This window comes from Phoxinus phoxinus, assembly GCF_949152265.1.
Source record: "Phoxinus phoxinus genome assembly, chromosome: 6".
Classification (NCBI taxonomy): domain Eukaryota; kingdom Metazoa; phylum Chordata; class Actinopteri; order Cypriniformes; family Leuciscidae; genus Phoxinus; species Phoxinus phoxinus.
In genome coordinates, this window is record NC_136881.1 from 33,050,170 (window position 1) to 33,072,793 (window position 22,624).

General features: G+C 37.6%; 2 protein-coding genes and 1 long non-coding RNA gene across 6 annotated transcripts in view; all 3 read right to left on the bottom strand.

Moving 5' to 3' along the window:
• Positions 1-1,449, bottom strand: part of atf7ip (activating transcription factor 7 interacting protein) — a 42,193-nt gene extending 40,744 nt beyond the window's left edge. Inside the window, exon 1 of the mRNA XM_079616759.1 lies at positions 1,158-1,449. The gene's annotated coding sequence lies outside the window, so the exon portion shown is untranslated. The remainder of the gene's footprint in view (positions 1-1,157) is intronic.
• A 306-nt stretch (positions 1,450-1,755) lies between these two features.
• On the bottom strand, positions 1,756-3,140 carry LOC307000847. Its single transcript, XR_013798095.1, has 3 exons — positions 3,071-3,140; positions 2,633-2,776; positions 1,756-2,530 (listed from the first exon to the last, which is right to left on the bottom strand). It is a non-coding gene; the product is annotated as an uncharacterized lncRNA (long non-coding RNA).
• A 572-nt stretch (positions 3,141-3,712) lies between these two features.
• Positions 3,713-17,890, bottom strand: septin3 (septin 3). Of its 4 annotated transcripts, none has more exons than XM_079616767.1 (10): positions 17,005-17,881; positions 12,918-13,145; positions 12,699-12,827; positions 10,584-10,665; positions 9,886-10,023; positions 7,487-7,604; positions 7,316-7,411; positions 7,091-7,187; positions 5,651-5,702; positions 3,713-5,009 (listed from the first exon to the last, which is right to left on the bottom strand). In XM_079616767.1, exons 1-10 carry the CDS (start codon positions 17,720-17,722, stop codon positions 4,874-4,876), a joined length of 1,794 nt encoding a protein of 597 aa, XP_079472893.1. In that variant the 5' UTR covers positions 17,723-17,881; the 3' UTR covers positions 3,713-4,873. The 4 variants fall into 4 exon arrangements, with proteins under 4 accessions (XP_079472893.1, XP_079472895.1, XP_079472896.1 ...); XM_079616769.1 differs by lacking the exon at positions 17,005-17,881 and adding an exon at positions 15,411-15,532; XM_079616770.1 differs by lacking the exon at positions 17,005-17,881 and adding an exon at positions 14,545-14,781.
• Positions 17,891-22,624: the final 4,734 nt, after the last annotated feature.

Sequence of the window (22,624 nt, forward strand, 5' to 3'; positions counted from 1 at the left end):
CATTTTTAACCAGCTGAAGACGCCAGGCGCTTTGCTGCAAACGGCTAGCTGTTGGCGTTTGAGAGCACTTCGGCAGCGCACCGTTTTCTTTTCAGTCGAGATGCTTTTCTTGCAATGAAACGGAATGGTGGAAGTGTTGGTAGTATCTATTTCACAGTTTGTTTCTTTTTATATATAAAAATGTCAATACAATGTAAAGTTTTTTCTTTTGTTTTAAATTATTTTGTTCCATTATTATGCTTGTTGTCATCTGTTGCCGTTATACAAGCAGGATGCGGTTGGTCGGTGTGGTATTTGTCCTGTCCCTCCTCCACTGTGATTGGATGGCAGGGTAAAAAGTGACAGCGATGAGTGCTGCGTTTTCTCTCGGCGGCCAGTAAAAAACTCGCTCAGCGTGAAATAGACGCTAAGTGCCTATAACGCTGTTGGTGTTTTAAAAATGGGGGGAGCTCCCATTGAAAACAATTGAAAAAATCTGCTAGCCTCAGGAAAAAATGCATTGGTGGACACATGGCCTAATTGCAGCTCTTTTTACTTTACATGGAGGGGGTCACTTCTGGGGGGGGGGGCAATATATTGAGATCACATGACCATCCAAATACTACTTATTGGACACTTTCTCTCAGAAAATAAATTATCATGGCTGACAAAAATTTATATTTTTCAGCAATGACATCAGTAACACAAAACTTCTGCAAATAATGCTACATTCACACTAATATTATCAACCAGCCAACATTAAAACATTAAATATACACGTGCAGCTTTTTTATCTTTTAGATTTGTAAATATAAGTGATTTTTTCAAGCTTTAGGCTAGAAGAATTGTAGTAATCACTTTTTACAGTGAAACAAACAAAAAAGATACTCACTTAAACTTCACTTTATAAATTTAACATAAATAGCAGATAGTCTAAATTGTGTAGAGTTTTTTTTATCATTTAAACTGAGTTTCTAAATGAGTTTACACCTGATGTGCAATTAGTGACAGGTAAAATCGTAAGTTAACAGTTTAAAAAAAAACATAGCCTAGCCCAAATTCAAGAAAAAAAATTACATAAATAATACATTAATGAAAATAAATTTATATTACAAATATTCTCAGAAAAAAAAGTAGAACAAACAATTAATTTTGCAGAACCAAGTGTGAAAACTCACCCAGTGTTTTGATCAGTCAGAGAGCATACAACCGGTACCTCCAAAAAATCGTTACCACGACGATCTATGTGTCGTATTGTATACGTTTAAAAACAGAACATCAGCAAACGCGGATTCGGTTGGTAACGTCTTTATCGTCACGCAACGGAATCGCATACAGTCACACAGGCAGCAGCACAAGGTGACTGACTGTAGGCTACAGTGTGAGCAGGCTGACAGCAACTCAACAGTGTAGTTTGCCTGGCGATTCGCGCTCTCTTCTCCTCTCCAACGGTACAACAAAAACAGGGGGAGGAGACGTGCTTTTCGCGGGACAACGTGAGAATCGAAATAAGCTCCTCCTACCTTCAAACGTTTTCTGAAACGCGTTCACAATGTTGAATCGAAATGTCCGTTGCGTTGGTACATTTTACATAGTTTAAAATCCATAAGCAGATTGTAATGGGAATCTCGATTTCTTACTGGTTCAACCGTGTTCTCATCCCACACATGGATTTTGTTTGGGTTTGACATAGTGGATTAGCAAATGATAGAAATTTATTTACGAAACGATCAATACAAATTAGTATTTTTAACATCTGGATTTTTTTTTTTTTTTGACTGCAAACCGTTAGGTATGCACCTGTCAACAACCAAGCTCGAGTTTTGTTTTACACAAACCCTGACCGTATCATTTTCTGAACTGCATCATCATAGCAAAATGTGAGTTACATTAGTTGTCATGAACAGTCAGTCAGTATGATTTACCCAGCGGCATAGTTTTTGGTTGAATTCGAATCGGGGATGAAAATCATTTGTGTGAGTTATTTCAGTGAGTTATACGTTGATTCACCAAAAAGAACCGGTTCATAAGAGTATTTATTTTCGGGAATCAGTGCTGCGTTTCCCTGGGCTGTATCGTATGAGCCCCCATGCAGCCCCACGTGCTGTATATTGTGCTGTATTTGTTGATTCTCTAGAATGAATCGATTCAAAAGAATTATTTGGTCAGGAATTGAAGGACCTGTCACGCTGTTTCGCGCTGCATAATTAACTTGCAAGTGCCTATATATAGCTTAAAAATAATGCTACACAAATGCTGCAATAAAACCGTTGGAGAATCAGAATACAGTCGGTTCTCAAACATGCATCGCATGTATAGCTTTCCTGCACCACTACTAGTGCATTTAAGAAGAACCTTCAGTAAACCTGAATGGCATGAAAATCATATGATAATTATTGCTCTTTGTGTTTTTGCTTCTATTTATTTTCTTGAGCAGTCACTCAAATATTAACGGGGAAGGATCACATGCCCAGAGGGGGTGGGGGACTTGTAGCGAGGGGGATGGGAGCTTGATGACCCGTGGGAGGAGTCGTCTGTCCGTGCATGCAGGCTATAAAAAAAAAAGTATTGTTTAGATCGCCTCTTTTTAACAAACCTGAATAAAGAAGAAATGTAAAAAAAAAAAAGTTAAATGCACATTAAAAATACACACCCAAACACCTTGCAGAGCCGTTCAACGGTTCGCGATGACTGCAACTATAGGCTTTATTATTTGTGTGAAGGTCAGCCATTTTGTCATTACTTGCAGCATGTGTAGCTGTTTGAAATGTCTACTATCTGCAGTACCGCCTGCCAGCTGTTGGGCTCACAAAGATGAGAGAGACAATTTTAGATAAGATTCACAGGATTAGGTCTATATTTGCATATACTAATTTATCTTAATTAAACATTACAAATAAATGATTAAAGGAGTGATATTTTAGCATTAATAAATTAAGAACCCCTTAAGCGCAGAACCGTTTCAGTTGGACTACACTTGATTGAGAACTTTTTTAGTTAGAGGAGGTAAAATGTGGTCTGACAGTACACTACTACACTAGTGTACACTCACTACCCAAACCAACACATACTAAAGAAGTAGGCTACTAACTTCTCTCATATCATGGAGCAGGAATAGAATTTGGCCCCGCCTCTTTTTTTCAAGCCAGGCACACAAGCTCCTGAAACGACAGTCGGAGAGAGAAAGACGACGGTATTTTCGTATCGTATAAAAGCCACGATAAATAACGCTGTCAAATTGACTATCACTTTAAATCAGTTACCTCAGTGCTAGAGGTTATTAAAGCACCGCGCGAGGCAGACCGGCCAGAACACGCTCAAGTATGATTATATGAGGGCAGGTTTACAAGATTTATCTGAACACACTGTGATGCCACATATAAAATGTCAAAAGTCAAAGTCTTTTGCCTAGTTGCAGCGTTTGACACACGATGGCAGGCACCAGTCACACGACAAACAAGAATTCGGATGGACTAAGAAAATGCTGTGTGAACTGAATAGAGGGAACTGATGTGTTGTTACGATTCAGTACTTCGCCACCCAGTGGGCTTTGTGAACACTGACGCAAATTTAGTCTTTTGTTATACAGTTCCCCCTACAGGCAAAAGACGAGATGACAGTCTTCTTTCCGTTTCTGTTTGGAAATAAATAACTGCTGAACTATGTAAAAAAAGAAAAAAAGACAACTTGGTAACCGTACTGTTTTTGGATGCGAAAAAAAAAGTCAAGGCAATCATGGCAAACATGTTTATTAAATTAAAACATAAGTATCGTAATAAATAAAACATAAATACAATATAAATAATTGTTCATAATTATTGTTCAAATGTGTTTTATTATTCCACACCAGCATTGATTAAATGTGATATGAAAAAAGATGAATGAATGGTGAACTGATTTAAGATCAGTATGAATCTCTAAGATTACAACATCACGTATCAATCTGTGCAGAGATCGTGGGAGTGTTATTGTGAGATGGAATGTAAAAGTAATTACACACAATTGAAAATATTGGCACACATGGGATATTAAAAAGAAAATTACATCACATAAGAGACAGAAATCACTATTACCATAGGCGAAATGATGAGAAAGCTAAGTTAAGCGCAACTTTTCTACTCATTCACACAAACAGACACGCATACAAAATGTGCTGAAGAAAAACTTCTTGATTTGTAAAAGGAACTGATCATTTTTAATCAGTGTTCTTTCAGTTTCTTCCTGAAGTTTAATTGGCCACTGGAAAGCAATGTAAACGCACTAGCCACTGGAAATCCAGGCATGCGTTTAGATTGTTGCACTTGTTTGGAATCATCTGTAGGAATATACTTCAATGGTCAGAGTCCTCTGAGACTTGCTTTGGCAGAGATACACAGCAAAGATAAAAAGTACTTAGAGAAACACTGCTGTACCCTTATAGGGCCAAAGAGATGACACTTATTAAAACACTTTGCATGTTAAGATTTAGTAGGCTAACTCATGTTCAATTGACACAGGTACTAAAAGTGTGCTAAATGTTTTAATAGATAAGGCCCGTTGAGTAAGCTGCAGATTGCAGTGGCAGTGCAATCCCCCTTCTAACTATATTAAACTGCTCAAATGTGTCTAACAGAGGTTGCCGTAGAGGACGGAGGACGGGACACGATTATCACGAGCAATCTCGCTCACTAATATCAGCATAGTGAGCAACTGGGGAACACTTTTTCTAATTTTTCAAAGGTTGTGCGACAAGAGATGACGACAAGTTCCACAAAGGGTTAAAAGGAGCATAAAGACAAAACCTCCACAGCGATGAGATCTTCTGAGCATGCACAGCTGAATTATTACAAGATGAATCTATGTCTCCTCTCACATCCTTACTATCCTGCTCGTGTGTTTTTTTTCTTATTCTTCTTCACAGGTTGCTTTCTTGTGTGTCGTGGCCAGAGGAGTTGATGGGATGCAGACCTCCGTTATCGTTGAGCCTCCTGGCACGGTACGTCTCGTACTGGATGTTATGAGTGACCTCCTTCAGGTCCTGGAGGTGAGACCTGAGTATATGAAAACATAATTAGTGTCGAGTGCAATATATATATATATATATATATATATATATATATATATATATATAGGCCTATATATCAATAAATGACTGACTGAATAAATTAATTATAGACAGTTTATACACTACTGTTCAAAATTTGGGGAACAGTATGATTTTTTATAGTTTTTGAAAGTCATCTCTATGCTCACCAAGGCTGCATTTATTTGATCAAAATTAGTTTAAAAAATGTATTGAAAATGTATTTCTGTGATGTCAAAGCTGAATTTTCAGCATCATTACTCCAGTCTTTAGTGTCACATGATCCTTCAGAAATCATTCTAATTTGATGCTCAAGAAACTTTTCGTATTATCATCTATGTTGTTGAATACAGTTCATATTTTTTGTGGAAATTTTCATGATTTTTTAACGAGTAGAAAGTTCAGAATAACAGCATTTATTTGAAATATAAATCTCCTGTAACATTATTGTCTTTACAATTTAAAAACTGTCACTTTTGATCAATTTAATGCGTCTTTCTTTGCTGAATATTATTATCTTTAAAAAAAAAACTGACCCCAAACTTTTGAACAGTAGTAAATACAATAAACTATTAAGATCACTATAACAAATAAAGTTGCATACATCACCTAATCATGAAATCACGAAGTAAGGAGAATTCGCAGTGGTTTGGGTTTTCAACTACAGGGACGGGGGAAAAAAACTTGTTTTGTCAGAGAGATGCACCAACACAACAATATACTGTACACAAGTACAAATACACAAAGTTTACTATAAAATAGGTAATTCTTTTAATGCAGTACCACAAAAAGTTTCATTGAAATAGGAGATGTATGTTGTCCTGCCCTAAATAAGATGCCCTAAAGTACATACTAACAGTGGAAAGCAGTACTAAGAACACATGTATGCTTTTGTAACTTATTGAGATTTAATTCATTATAAAATGTCAAAAGGTGACTAATAGCACATAGGGACATGGTACAATGTGTCATCTGGTAGAAAAAAAGTCATTAAAATGCCCTGTGGTCACATATTTGTATTATTTTGAGCAAGTATATAAACCCTAAACCATAATCCTCTTGGAAGCATTTTCGGTCCATGTTTTGAGTAAAACATAAGCTGATTTTCTGCTGGAACTAAAATATATAGAAAATTACCCAAATATTGTAGGTGATGGTGTTGTGCAAAACGGCAGTGATGTGCACACGTAGTTGGGTTCAGTGGGGTCACATTGGAAATCTGTTATTCAAAGTCTAATTTAAACCCGAAAACAAACAACTTGTAGGATTTTGGCAAATTTAAAAATAAATTATGGAAAAGTCCTTCAGAAATATTTAAAGTCCCCCTATGGTGGGAGCTTTTAATGTTGTTTATATGTCTGTGTGGTGTTTTTAATCTGCTTTAAGACATGTCCAAATTAATAAGTCAACACCATTGCTGAGTATTTTCTCCTTAAAACTGCAGTGAACCAAAGACAGTCTCAAAAACGTGGTTTGAAATCGCTGGTGTTTTTGACAAACTACCTTGTAACCAATCAGTGTCAACGAGTGGATCTCTGAGCTGGTGTGAGTGGAGGCGGGGCTAATTTGCATATTCATAGAACCACGTATACTAAATGAGGCAAGAGTGTAGAGTTACATTCAAGCTATTTTAAGGCATGAAGTTATTTTTCAAAGATGAGTTTTAAGGGGTAAAAATTATTGACTACAGGGGGACTTTAAGGTTCTGCACTATTTCTATTTTACTAATCAAATAAGCAAGTTTTGAATTGATCAAGTAATGTTTGATCATCACGTTTCAACTGTAAAACGTGTAAATCGTTCAATTAAGCCATTTACAAACTTTTAAAATAGGGTTATGTGTATTTATATGAGCGGGGCGGGAGTGTATGGCACAGTGATTAACTAGGAAACTTAAAAATGGCACTTCATTACAAAAAGGTTGCCGATCCCTGATCTAATCGATCAGAAATACATATTATTGGCATAGTGACACTAACAGACAATTTTTTATCTTAGAAATCTGCGTTAAAAAGAAAAACAACACAGCAAACACTTCTGCCCACTCACCCTCCACCACTCCCCAGGCTGTCTTCCTCCCTAAAACTCGCTTCCCATTGACCTGGTACTCTTTATCACTTCCCACCACGGCAAAGGGCATTGTCTCCTGTAATGCACAGATTTAATGGGACAAACATAATGTGAAAACAAATTGACCAACAGATGAGAGCATCCAAATGATGAAAGAAGAGATAAAAAAGATGTAAAGGGAAAGAACAGCATGTGAGATCTTACCCTGATTTTATCATTATCACTCTTATCCTCCGTGTCTTCATCAAACTCTTTCTGCGGGTAACACTCGATCCCACACACTTCCAGCTCCTTCCTCACCTGCAAGGGATTATGGTTAATCGGTATAACTGACTTGATAATGAATCACCCTGTGAATCTGTCTTTCATTCTCACCTTTTGTTTAAATTCAATTTTCTCTTCAAGAGTGAGTGTGTCCGATTTGGCAATGACAGGAATGATGTTGACCACACGACTCAGATTTTTCATGAACTCAATATCCAACTGGCGAAGCCTGAGAAGGGGAAATAAGGAGGAAGATATATGCTTAATAGACTGATATAATCTTATTTTATAATCGGGACACTGGTCTGCCTAAGGTTCACGGTTTGACTACTGTTGCTCAGTCAAGCATTCAGAACCTTATGGCTGAATGAGGAGCACTCATGCATGTGGTCTTAAATCAACACCGCGGCTTGTTTTAATTACCAAACCTGCAACGGCATGCATTTTTCAATTATTGACAAACAATAAAAATAATTCTGAGAGTTGTGAATACTGTGAAGAAGCACACAGAAATCCAGATGTCTTATTTCCATCATCTACAGACCAGTTTAGTCAATTACAGTTAGAACTATGTCAGCAATACGTGAGCTGACTCAGTATGTGATTACCGGTAGCTGCCCTTATGAAAAAGACGTGCACTTAATTGTATTGAATGTACTTCAAATCTTTAAAAAACATGTTTGTAAAAAAACTGTACTTGCAGATAGTATGATATGAATTAAATAAAGGCCATTTAAGTGTACTTAAAGAGAGTACACTTCCATGGCTATATTTCTTAACACTTGTGTACACTTTATAAAAATTGCACTATGAAATAATGTCAAAATAAAAGATTTAAAAAACATTTAATTTGAATTGTAGCATGTTATTCGATATTGCATTGAAAGTTAATATTTTAACCCCTGATTTCACAGACAAAACTTAGTCCCAGACTAAAATAAAACAGTTTTAACTGAATGCAACTTGCACTGACATGTCTTAAAATATGACATATCTTAAAATATGTAATATGTCACATTGTTTTGTCTCAAGTTGCAGTTTTAATTGAACAAATCCTGGCTTAATCTAAGCCCTGTCTGTGACACCAGGCCTTCATTACAAACGTGTAATTAAAATATATACATGACATACAAGTTTCAATAGAAATAACTTTACATTATATTTTAGTTTATAATTAATGCTTGCCAGTACATTCGGCAATACGCTTTAAAAAGCAATAGAACTAATTATAAAATTAAAGATGTACTTAAAGGATAATTCCGGTATTTAACACCTTGAGTCTATATTGTAGTTTGTTTTGGATGAACAAGAGTGGTGGACAACATTTTTTTGACAATGGTTCCTCTCTCGAGTTTTTGACTATAATAGAATTGGCCATGGACCCATTTAACATTGGAGTCAATGGTCATGTCCGAAAATGTCATTAAAACAGCCAATAATGTTCGTTTACAAAACTGTTAAACTCACCGAGTGGTTAGTGGTGTTCGTTGATGATTATAAACAATATATCGTCACAATATATGATTCCAATCCGTTTATTTTGCTATAGTGGAACTATTTTTTCAGACACTTCAACCGTGTAACTTCCGCTCAATATTTGAATCTGAAGCGTTAGCACACTCCCGACCACTTGATGGCGATAACCGATGTTTATGTCTCGCGGGACACTCACGGTCACAGTCGAGTTCAACTTCATATTGCACTGGTCAGTGGTCACGTCTTTCAATATGGTTAGAATTTGTGCGGTCAAAAACTGCGGTAAAGTTCCTAAAAAAATTATTGTTTATTTCGCTTACTCTCCCGGAGCACAGTTGCTCTGCTCGCTAGTCTTATGAGAAACGGAAGCGAGCAAAAAGACTACATCGACCAAATGTAAACAGCCCCCTTTCCGTTTCCGGTAGCGCATTTATATTAACGAGCACTCAGTCCTTCAACAGAATTCAATGGGATTTTACAAAATGACGAATAAAACACGACAGAAACTGTATTTCACAACACTTTTAGTTTCTGGAACATCAACGAACACCACTAATCACTCGGTGAGTTTAACAGTTTTGTAAACGAACATTATTGGCTGTTTTAATGACATTTTCGGACATGACCATTGACTCCAATGTTAAATGGGTCCATGGCCAATTCTTTTATAGTCAAAAACTCGAGAGAGGAACCATTGTCAAAAAAAATTTGTCCACCACTCTTGTTCATCCAAAACAAACTACAATATAGACTCAAGGTGTTAAATACCGGAATTATCCTTTAAGTCCTACTTCTTCTTAATTAGTTCAACTAATTGCATTTGATATGAATGTAAACAATAATTTACTTTCAATTAATCGCAAATAACATGCATTTAAGTATCTAAAAACATTACATTGAGTTTGAACTTAAGTATTCTTTTAAAGTATATTATTTCTGTAATATGGTCTCTTTTTAAAAAGTATGCTTAAGTGTACACACTATGTGAGCTGTTTTACATGGTAAGTGAGCTAAAGTCAAATATGTAAACTCACGAGTGTCCAGTTGGGGAGATGAAGTACAGGCAGCAGTGCACTCGGGTATCAGGGATGCGTTTCTTGCGAGCAATGTTGACTTCTTCCTTTAAAAACTTCTCATATTGTTCATTGATGTATTTGGATATGGGCGCCCAGCTAAGAACAAAAAGGAACAAATCAACAGTGTGGCATGTGGAGAGTTGTGTTAGAGTACATGAAACTTCGAAACAAAAGGGAAGCACATGGAAACAAACAGACTTTCTTTGTGAAAGGCAGTAAAACAACAGTGTAGAAGTTTTAGGTATGCTTCGTTTATTCATGAATGAAATGTTTTTCATTGTCATGACAGTCAGCAACAGAAGATTCAACCCCCAACGGAGCAGTATTTTTGTCTAAGGCATCTGAATTGACAGAAAAATACTGTGTTGCTTTACTGAGACGCTTGGATGTGATTACTGAGGGCGAGCTGCCAAACCAGACTCACATTTGGCATCTCTACCAACTATCTGATTCTTGTCTCGGGAAATTAAGTGTAAATCTGGAAGTCGACTGACCCTCACACTTTGAACATGGTTTTGATACCAGTTAGTAGCGGCTGACACGAATGCATGTCCTCAGTTTCTCCGATGCAGTGATGGCATTTTGGATTTGCAAAAACTAAATTGATTGAAAATAACTAAGTCCTCTGGATTTAACAGAAATCACACAATACTCACCAATTATCATTGTTGATTTGGTCCCCAAAGCCTGGTGTATCAACGACTGTTAACTTCATCTTCACCCCTCCTTCCTCAATCACTGCAAAATCAACATTTATCAGAGCTACAAATGCAGCATGTTAGATCACAGTGATTGTTTCTGTTTAAATACCAGAATATAATATGGGATCAGACAGGATACAGTGGTTCAATGTCACAAGATAACCTCCAATATTTTGTCCATACAATGAAAGTCAATGGGGTCCAATGTTGTGCATTACATGGACAAAAAAAAAAAAAGGATAGTTCACCCAAAATGTTTTATTCTGTCATCATTTTCTCACCTTTATGTCGTTCCAATCCAATAAGACTTTGGTTATTTTATTTTATTTTTTTGAAAATTTGAGAGGTTTCTCTCCCTCCATTGATAGTCCAGATAACCAAAACTTAGGCATTTAGACGTTTACACAGTCAGTTTTTGGGGTTGACAACCGCATTTACTTACAGAAATGTCCCGTTCACACAGCATTACTACACAGTAGCGTCTTCAATACTGTCTGTATGAACGTGCAACATTAGTCAAGCCAGTAACCAAAGCGACAGTGACCAAAGTCATATCAAAGATGGCGACGTCCATAAAACTGAAAGGTCATACCACTTGATACGACAAGTGTCCAATCGAGCCACGAGTTCATACGTCAAATCTTCATTAACTGATACCTGATTTTACATCTGGGTGGAGAGCGGAGCATTTGGGTCGCACGTACAACACAAAACTGACGTGAGCAGCTCCGGTGGAGAACAGTGACTGGATCTAGAACCTTCAGGGGACACACAGCTCATATATCTGTCGCTGTAAGTTACTGAAAGCAAAACCATACACCAAAATACACCGCAATACACGACAGGCATACATTTGTGCACTATGTATGTGTTTATCATTGTTTAGATGTCAATAAAAGCCTCAATTAAATCTGTTGCATCTCTTCACAAGACTTGGATTAAACCACTTGATTTATATGATTTGTTTTACAATACCTTTATGACCTTTTTAGAAGATTAAGATTATTTTTAGACGTTTCAAAGATTAACCAAAGTTTTGTGGGTTTTGAATGAATTTTGACCGAATATTTGGGTGAACTATCCCTTTAAAAATATCTCCTTTTGTGTTCCACAGAAGAAAGTCTAACCGGTGTGGAACAACATGAAGGTGAGTAAATAATGACAGTTGTCATTTTTGGGTGAACTATACTTTTAATTCAGACATGTTTATCCAGACACAATGTAATGGTGATTTAAAATATTTGCACCCGATTTCTAATGACTTCCATTCAACACAACCTTCAGAACAATATCACACAGGGGTCTACACAAGGCTAAAACATGAAATATATATTAAATATCTAACCTGTTAGTGCCTTTTCTGAACACCATTTGGATGCATATGGTATCATTTAGTTTGCCAGCTGTCCACCTACCTAAGGAGATTCACCATCAGCTGGACTCCTGACTTACCCTGGGCACAACACATGCCAGTCTACACACATCTTACTCAACAAGCACCATACAGGTCACCACTGTGCTCCAGTTCCTGGTGTATTGATTACATGTGCAGACACTAACTGAGCCTTTCTTAAGTAGCCAATTTCTGTCCGGTAAAAGGCCTGTCCTATAGCAAACAGTGGCTAAAAGCCAAAGGCCCCTCAAGGCAAGTCATTTAACTTGGCGGCCATCTTTGAAACGCCTATTTCAGTCATGCAAACACAGCTCCAATCTCTTTGAATGGGGAAACATCAAATTCTCCATAGCTGTTCACCAAGCATATGATTAAATTTCCTCTTTGAAATCTGACAACAACCGTCTCATAAATTTTGTTTCTAAATGCTCAAATCATGACCAAAAAAAAGGACCAGCCATTGCACATGTGCAGTCATAAGCGCGTCTCAGAGCACTGACTGTTTCTAGAGCAAGCTGAGCTTCTAAAGGCAGCTGTAGTGGCGCAATGTTTTTACCAATTGGTGATTGGCTCTTTTATCTAGAAGGCGGGACTTATTCCACCATATTGCGTGATGCACTTTTCGTCTTTGTATATCTAAAGTCTTTGCTAAAAGTTCATGATCCATATTCTCTTACCATGCGAGACAGATTTAATCTCAACAGTCTTTGGAATCTTGTCATCACGACTCCAGCTTGCGCTCCTCCTGCTCACCTGTGACTTAAAGAGAGTATTCACTAAAGTGGACTTCCCAAGACCACTCTGACCTGGAGAGAGAGAGCGAGGAGGAATGGTAAGAAACAACAGTCAATCGGGAAAAACTATAAAAACAGAAACTTAATCACTCTCCCACCCACCAACCACCATAATGTTGAAGTCAAAGCCTGTCTTCATGGTCTTCTTCCGCATCTGCTCAATGATGGTGTCTATACCGATGTATCCAAGCAATGCAGATCCTCGACCTTCACCCCCTGTTCCTTGGGGTGAAGGCAAAAAGGGAGCGCCAGAAGGTGGTGCCACATGAGAGGGCTTAGCTGGGACGACAGGTTTAGGTCTCACTTCAGGGGGCACAATTTCTGACATGTCTGTGTGAAAGAATGAACATTCAACATTCAATAATCAGGTTAGGTGATATTAAATCCTGCACTGTGCCGCCCTCACCCCTAGCAAACTGTGCATAGTTTTGTCATGTGATTATATTTAAGGTGCTGCACATGAGAAAATTGATACGCATTTTTAGTGCTAAAAACACTCATTTTTGCATGTAAAAGTACATTTTCATACATGACATGTCAAATCATGTATCCACAAAAAAAAAATATACTGTATATATCAGACACGTTGGTGAATTGCCAATTTAGACAACAATGCAAATTATTTGGCTAAAGATTAATCAAATTATTAAGATGTAAAGGAGACATTATGCTTTGCATCCAAATCTACTATTACAAATCCTACCACAAAATATATAACTTCAAATATCCTGAATAGTAAACCTTTAAATGCAATTAAGCAAAAATATGACTTATAGTTTTGTTTATATTAATATTATAATTGTAATTATTTATTTGGAATGAATACTCTGAATACAACATTTTTAAATGCAAAAAATATGCAGCAAAATACAACTTAAAATAATTTTGTTTATATGAATATTAGTTATGATAAAATTATTTTAAATGTAAGTGGTATAACTACATTCAAATATTCTAAATTCTAAATAAGACGTATTATAGTGTTGTTCACATTAATATATATATATTAATATAATAATATTCAGAAGCTGTATAGCCTATATATGGCCCAAAGTTATGCTATTTTCACATTACACTGTACAGCAGAAATCTTGAAATATTATTTTTATCTAATTTAAGTCCTATTTCTTATTCCCTGGGCTAACGGACAATTTAAATAAAAAGTGGCACAGCTTACCCCACTCTTCCCTACAATGTTTTGCATGGACAATATGTAGTTACTCAGAAACAACAGGATTAATTGGGGAAAACAACAAAGATTAGACAACATTTGGCTCAGAAAGACAAACACCTGTGTGTGCTGTTTTTTAGTGCTCCTATTTCCCAACCTAGTCCACTTTAAATGCTCCACTTAGTTGTCGGCCTATATTAACACCATATGCCACAGAATGAAATAAGCAACAAATAATGAATTATTAGGCAGAAGCACTCATCAAATCTCTTTATCGGATTAATCACCCACGGCTCGACCTTTCCCACGCACTAAGACGCTCTTTAAACACAACAAGAGACATTTCCTTCAAGCGACTCTGCATGATGTGCGTCTTTCATGGAGAAGGATATTAATATTCCTCGCATTTTATACGTAACTACTGTTTGTAAATTACGGGGAAGCCAAACATCAGCATGTTCATGGGTTCATGCATAATCTCCCGAATTGTTCGTGTATTTACCTCAAAAGGATTCGAGTGATAACGAGTAATTAAAGGGAAACACTCTTCCCACTTACCAATCCCGGTTTTTGAAGCGATTGCAGGATGTATTTTATTCTCGTCCTTTTTTCTGCCTTTCTCCGCTGTTTTACGGTCTATTAAAGTAGGCTATAAGTAGGCTAAGGCAGCAGTGGAACAAGCGTTAGGGAATGATCATGTGTTCAGGTTCACCTCTCTTCCTCTTTCTTTCACTCTGTCTCTCGCCTTTCTATTCGCAGCTCGATGCACCTCATTCCTTCCTCCACCCTTTTTTTCGTTACCAAGGAAACTAACGGGAGACTGGGGGATGCAGCGCGCATGCTCAGTGCGCGGGTCGACCTGAAATTAGGGATTCGGGTCGTTGGGTGATATGATATTTGCACGGCACTCTGATATTTAACTCTTAGCCGTTTGCCTGTGTTTGTTTTAGCTTGTTTTGTACAGATATTTAGGCCACCTAACTAAGCATGGTGTATCAAGCAGAAAAATTAGGCTGTTAGCTACTGTAATTAATTACAAGATCGGTGACTAGTGTAAAACAACGCGACATAATAGATTACAACGGGACTCTTTAAGGAAAACGTGTTTTTTCCCGGTTCCAAAATATATGATTATGGAATTTATGGAGCAAAATAGGCCTAATTCATAAACAAACAATAGCCTAAATGGCTAAATCAACAAACAATACCCCGTTCTGCTGAAGTCCTCTTATTTTCCAACTCTCTTCTCCATTCTATATGAAATACTCTATATGAAATAATACTATATTAAATACTACATTAAAAACATAGCCTACTTTTATGCAAAAAAAAATATTTCATATTAACCTAAACTCATTAGGTTAGGTACAAAACTTTAATTTTGATTTGCACTTCTCATGTCATCAAAGCTATAGCCTACTCACATTTTACGGCTTTGTATTCCTGTCTGTCTCATGCGCGCTGTTCACATGTGAAGTGTTTGTGGCGTATGCAGTGGCCACTGAAGTGCCGTTGAGCGTCAGTGCGGCTTTTACCTCAAAACAGGGTTATCTCAATGTGTTTAGACAGGCCTGTGCTTGATGATAAGGCGGAGACCCTATTTCACACGCTACCATTTACAGTTTGTCCTTTCCCATCTATATTGTGGATTATATTCAACAAACACTCTGTATAGCCTACTCATGAATAATTGGGTTTATAGGGTTCATATATAGATACTGAGTCTTGAGCATTTACCCTTTGGACAGTGACATCACAGTCTAATCACATGATCCCAAAGAGCAGTCTCACACACGGCCTAAAACTAACTTTTTGCCACACCGTCCATTAAGAAAATTTACCAGCCATAAATATGTTTTAGGTATGAAACATAGATGAATGATTAATCCTTATTAAAGTTACAAAAGTTACTTAGTCAAGAGCAATGAGTGATTGTTTTTTGTTGTTTTATTAATATTAAAACACAGACAGCAGCAGGAATACTAGGCTGCACATTAAGCTAATGCATGGATCCAATATACTGCTACACATGCGTTTTTTTAATGAACTATTTACATTCAGTTAAGACATGGTATTTAAAAAAAAAAAAGATATGTCCGCTCAAGTGCAAGAAGACGTGAAAGGGAGCTCAATTCAGTATTCACGCACTGTCTGATGTGAGACGTGGATTTCTGTGCACGCGTTACGGATATTTTCACACAGAAAACTTACCACATAGCATGCGAGTAATGAATTGAGTTCACTTTAGCATCTTCTTAAGCTTACATTTTTTACAACTTTCGTGACGATTCAACACTGCCCCGTCAATGTCCTGAGCATTCTTCACGTTTTTGCATTGCTTCATAAAACTGCTACCAGCCATCTGGTGATTGACACCGTTTCATATACTCGGCAACACAGATTTTACTCGCATTTGGCGCTTGGCGAGTGTTCATTTTACGCCCTAGTCACACATATCATAAGCTGGTTGTCATCACTGTCCCAATTTTAGTTTTAATTACAAGTAGAGTGTTCATAAATATTAGAGTTGCAGGCCAGTATCAGATAATTATTCATGTTTTTCTGACAAATATGCAAGTGATGCTTGCTGATATTGCCAGGTCAGTGCTATTCAGTGTTCTGAGTGAGTTTTAGCACATTGCTATGATGTTGCTAAAGTGTTCTGAGTGATTTATGCAATTTCTAAGTGATTTTTTGATGCAGTTGCTACAGTGTTCTGGATGATTGGTTGTTTTCCTTAGCCACATAATTTGAGGTATCAATATGAAGTATTATATAATGCACCTAAGTAAAATATTTAGGCTTAGGGAGTTTCAAATCCCTAACCCTATAGGTATGAGAAGTACTAACTGTGATTCACACCCAAACATGCTCAATTAATGACTAGTTTAAGTCTTCACCTGACACATTATATTCTACATTGTTTATACAACATTTATATGAGGCTGCTATGTATATATGTGTGTCCTTACATTCAATCCTTCTAATGTAATTCCAGCTATTTGTCTTTGCACTTACCTGTAGACACGCATTCTTCAGGACAGGACTGTACATCAGCTCCACTCCTCATGTCTGCGACTACAGATGGCTGTAATGGTGGGGGGTCTTCTTGCTCTCTTAACCACGGGTGGTTTATGTCTCTAAATCTGTCGCAATCTGTAGTATGAAGTGTGTGTTTGGGCTCTTGTCGTTGGTCTAGAGTGATTGGACACTGCGGCATGAAACCAGATGCATCACGTTTCTTCCCATCAAATTTAGTCGGGCAACCAGTATCACACTTTTTGTATAACCGTATACCCCTGTATTTTCTTCCGAATCTGTAATCTTCATGCAAGGTCGCTTCGCTTGAAGAGGATTTAGAAGATTCTGAATCTGAAAGGTTGCGTCTATTTTGGGATGCATTTCTGACATCCCTCCCTGTGTTCGCTGTTTGGTTTGAGGAAGATCTTCTCCATGCCTGAGGAGTTTTGAAGTATGTCGGTCTACTGTCAGGTGTTCTTTTGATCATAGGTCTACAGATTCTGCTCAGCTGACCGCATTCGGTGAATGATCTGGGACTCTTCAAAGGGAACTGGAAGCCGCTCATTCGGCCGCACTGATCTGATGCATTATTGTTATGGGATGTGATGACGGAAGTGTCTCTCTCGGAAGCTGCGGACTGAGGCCTGATCTTTGGTTTAGACTCTTGGTTGTCATTGGCATTGATTTGATTGTGTTGGGAGGAGTTAATCATCATATTACTTTCATTAGAACCATCATTGGTGGTGTCACAGTCTTCTGAAGCTCGGTTTTGCCTTGTCGATGAGCTTGATGAATCCAGTTCACTGTATTCCTTTGGAGAACTTCCATTTTTCAGGTCTTTAAAAATATCCTTTTGGCTTGTGGTAGCTTTAGGTGATGAGACTGGTTTTATAGGTGTTGCTTGTGGGTGGTATTGAGGTTTCTGATACATCATGGTAGGTCTTGTTATCTGCGTGGCTGCCCCTAAAATTATCTTTGAATGAACGGGCTGTTGTAACTTTTCTGAAACAGCAGGATGCCCATCACTCTGAATTTTTGGGTTGTTCTCTTCACTGCTTCCCTTGATCTTCTCCAGATTAGACACGTGGGCAGTAGAGTTTATAATCCTCCCTGTTTTAATCAATCCAAGCCGGATTCGAACTAGATTAGGGTCCTGGGATTGCCTCTTCTTTTGATAGCCTGCTAAATTTTGTGGTCTGCTTTCACTTTTTTCAACATGTCTGAGGTTTTTAGGGCTTGTGCTTACAAACGTTGGAGGCTTGATAACTTCCCTGAAGCAGACGTTCGAAGTTTGTTTTAGTTTATCTTGCCGTTGAGGTCTGAGTGAATCTTGTTGTAGGCCAGTTAGCTTTTTTTGACCCCTCGCGTTGGTTATGGGGATTGATCTGACGCTTCTCTCAGGGGATGAAATGGGTGAAAATCGAGATATTTTGCTGTCTACTGGCCATGTTTTACCACGTATATCAGCAGAATGTAATGGTTTGTCTTTGTTTGTTGGTAGCTCTGTAGTCTCTATTTGAGAAATGGTCTTGACTGACTTCAATTGTGATGAATTCAGGGATGTATCTACTGTATTGATGATGCTGTAGAACAAAGAACAATAGAAGATGGATGAGTAGTGTTAAGTTTGATCAACAAAATGAAGTAATCTTTTACCAAACTTTTTAACAGGGTAAAATATTGTAAAATTAAAGATATTAGCAAACATGTAATGTTTGGAAATTAAGGTCCTTGCACACGTTCTTTTTTTTCCGGATTCGTCATTTGGTGGCTCTGAATTGTCAGAACACCTCTCAAAATACTTGCTACGGATGCGAAAAAAGCAGAAATTTGAACCCGATCCCAAAAATTGTATGATGGATGAAAGTTTCGGAGACAGTGTGCAAACATGATTGACATAACATGAGGTCATATTTTTTTTGTAACGTGGCGAAATTTGGGACGAGAACTTCGGACTCGGTGTGCAAGGACCTTGACACATGATAATGTAGTATGTGGAGACAGGGGTCCAGGGACCCCCAACGATGTTGCAAGAGGGTTCTAGGGTATCCGTAGGAAAATGTGAGAGAATTTTTTATTAGTATGATGTATTTTATTGGTAATGTATTGTTAAAGTCGGCATGAAATCAAAATTGACCGTAATTACTTTGTTATCGGATATTACTAGTCTTGTGGTGAACAATTAATCCGTGCAAGTTAATACACGGAAAAAAAATGTTTGCCGAAGTTATCTTTAATCAAAGTTTGAAAAGTTACTTCCGGGTCTGGAATGTTTCTTTTTCTGATGACATAGGCTTGACGGCTTGGGTTGGTTAAACGCTTAACCACTCCCCTCAATCCGTTACTCTGCTATGGGCGAGAGATGGAGAGGAGGAGCGCTAAAGTAAAACCCTGCCCTCTGTTCAATATTCCCTTTCACTTGGAAATGCGTCACAACACTTGAGAAAAGTCGTTTGCAACTTCCGGTTCACGCGGACTAAACTGCTCTGTAATGATATTTAGTGTTTAGTGATATTGTAATGCTATGCAAATAAATATGAATTTAACTGAAAATATTTATCATTAGGTTTTTATAAATATCAAACATAGTGGGGAGAAAAATAAACACTCAAATGAATACTAAGTAAATATTTTCCAGATAATATTTTAATAATTCGCTGTGGTACAGTAACAATAAAATGTTATTCAAATTCATTTTAATTTAACTGAAAAAGATGGGAGAAAATACACTTAATACAAATTACATATTTTCTAGATCCTAATTTTAATTTAATTTGTTTCGATACAATAACAATATAATAGCCAAATATTTAATTTGGCAAAGAGAAATGCTTTAGTATCACATTGTTTTTCACAGTGAGTCTTAAAGTCCCCCTGTAGTCAATCATTTTATCCCTTAAAAAAATTCCTTATGCCTTAAATGTAACTCTATACCCTTGCCTCATTTAGTATACGCGGTTCTATGAATATGCAAATTAGCTCCGCCCCCACTCACTCAGATCCACTCGACTCGTTGACGATCACAGGTTGGCGAAATAGTTTGTGCCGTCAGAAACAACGATTTCAAACCGCGTTTTTGAGAATTTAAACGAATTTAAACGAATTTAAACATTGGTTTGTCTCAAAGCGTTTTAAAAACACCACATCGACATATAAACAACATTAAAAACTTGATTTTCACCACAGGGGGACTTTAATATTTTAGGAAGGAGTTAATAAGGAGAGGAACTGCAAATTTTGGGGTCCTTAGCATCAAAAACATTTGTATTGAGATAAACATACCTGGTTGGAGAACTGTGAATCTGGTTCTCTTGTTCCAAGCTTTGGCCAGTCTGACTGAAGGAGGAAACGTGGATGGGCTTTTTTAAGAGGACAGAGGGGGAAAGAGGCACAGGACAGGGGGACACTCTAGTGGGTGAAGAAGATGGGTCACATGTGGGACAAGGAGACAGACGAACAGGAGAGTAAGATGAAATAAAGTGAGACGATGGACTGAGACGAGAAGGAGGAGTGGATAAAGGTGAGAGACGGGAGGGAGAGGAGGTTGAGGTAACTGGACACGGTGAGAGACTGGAAGCGGAAGGAGAAATAGGGCCAAGACTCAGGAAGGAAGATCCTGTAGGTAATGTGTTTCCAGTCGGGTCTTGCTCACATGGGTTCATTGCAGTAAGACACAGCCTATACGATTTCATGAAAAAGTTTGAGTATGTAACACAAAATATGTAGTAAGTTGTTCAATTATATGTAACTGTAACTAAAAAGAACCATGACTAAATAGAAAATAGGACTAAAAAAAAATAAAAAATGATTCCAAAGTCTATTTTTTCCATTGAATATACAGAAAAGGTGTTGCATAATACTATGGCATATAGTGTGAGTACATCAAATTCTAAAAGTGATATGTAATATTACTGACCTGTGATCCTGAGGTCTGTTTACTGGACGAGAGAAGCGAGAGAATGAAGGGGGAAGAGTGTGTCAGGAAATGGTGGGTACTAGACTTACATTCCCTCCATTCTTCTCATCTGAAGCTCCACTGTCTCATTCACCCACTCTCTTCACATCATACTCGCTAAATGGCAGAATTTGTGAAAGTCCAAAATCAAGTGGAAACACCAGTTTGTTTATTTACAAGAGGGGCATGCTACAATTATCCACTTTATTATGAATGACATTATTATATATGATTGTCCAAAAAATTATTAACCAACAGTTTAACACTGTTTTATTCCAAGAAACGTTGCATTCTGTAAATGAAAATCACTGCAAATCTAGACGTTACTGACCAAAAATAAACTCAAGAGACACAAAACTATTGGCACATGCAAATAGGCCTCGCATAAGAACAGTAGCCCACAAATAAGCAGACTGTTTTTTTTTTGTATCTTAGGGGCCGTTTACACTGTTTCAACTAAACACTTGACGAAACTTTTATGTGTTTTGTCTGTTCATTCACACGACAACAGCGTTTTGAAGGCCTGAAAACAAAAGCTTTTGAAACTGGGTTTCAATTGAAAACAATACCGTTATCGTCTCTGTGTAAACAACAAAAACACACATTTGTGAAAGCAGTGACATCATGCGGATGAGTATAGTTTGTTTTCAGTCTATACACTGTAGTGTTTCATTACACGTTCCTTGACATCGCCAACTACTGGCCTGGCATGCATATTTCTACCATCATTTGGTGCCCAATGACAATTTTAGCACATTGAGTAGTTCAAGTTCATATGGTTTACTCTCACAGTAAACGTACGGGACATGGCTTTTTTCAGATTGTTCAGGCATGTTCTAAAATGCGACGCGGAACATGACCGTCATGACACATTCCATTTTGTTTTGTATGTGATGTCTTTTCACACAATACCACCCTTCACACAAAATGTCAAGGTTGTTCCTCCAGTTTGGCCAGATGTCACTACAATTTACTCTAACGTTGACTTGTGTGGGAAGTTTGTGTGGGAACAATTACTGAATTAAATCTAATTGTTTTGCAGGGCTGAAATCTTAATTTGGTGCTTCTCTGACGTGTCTATTTTATGCACTCAATGTGGAAATGCTACAACAAGTAAACATGTTAGCTGTACGATGCACTGCAACTTGACCAAAAATTATGCTAGAATAGCAATATGTATTTTTACTTTGGGCTGAACTTTACTATTCAACTGGTTTAATTTATCACCTGAAAACACGACACTCTGAACCGCATACCGAGTTCAGTTTCCCACTAACCTAACTTAAGTTTAATTACCATTACAATGTTTAGTGCAAATAATAGTCATTGAAAATATTGAATTGACTTCTGCAGTGTATTATATCGTTTTGCTCTGTAATCTGATTGCATATAACTAAAGAAACCCTGTAAAAAGACAATGTATTCTGATAAAGTGGCATCGATGCATGATTTGGCACAAACGTCCACACACATCCCATCACAACAAGGCGTTGCTGTCGTCATCTCTGCTGTGTGTTTGCCTTGTTTGAGTCAGCGGCTGGTGCCTCAGTGACTTGGTGCTCCACTTGTGGGCATCCTGAAGACCCGGCTCCAGGAAATACAGGCACGCTCCAAAACCAGCCAGGACCAGGACTGAGACCAGCAGATAGACCGGGACGAACC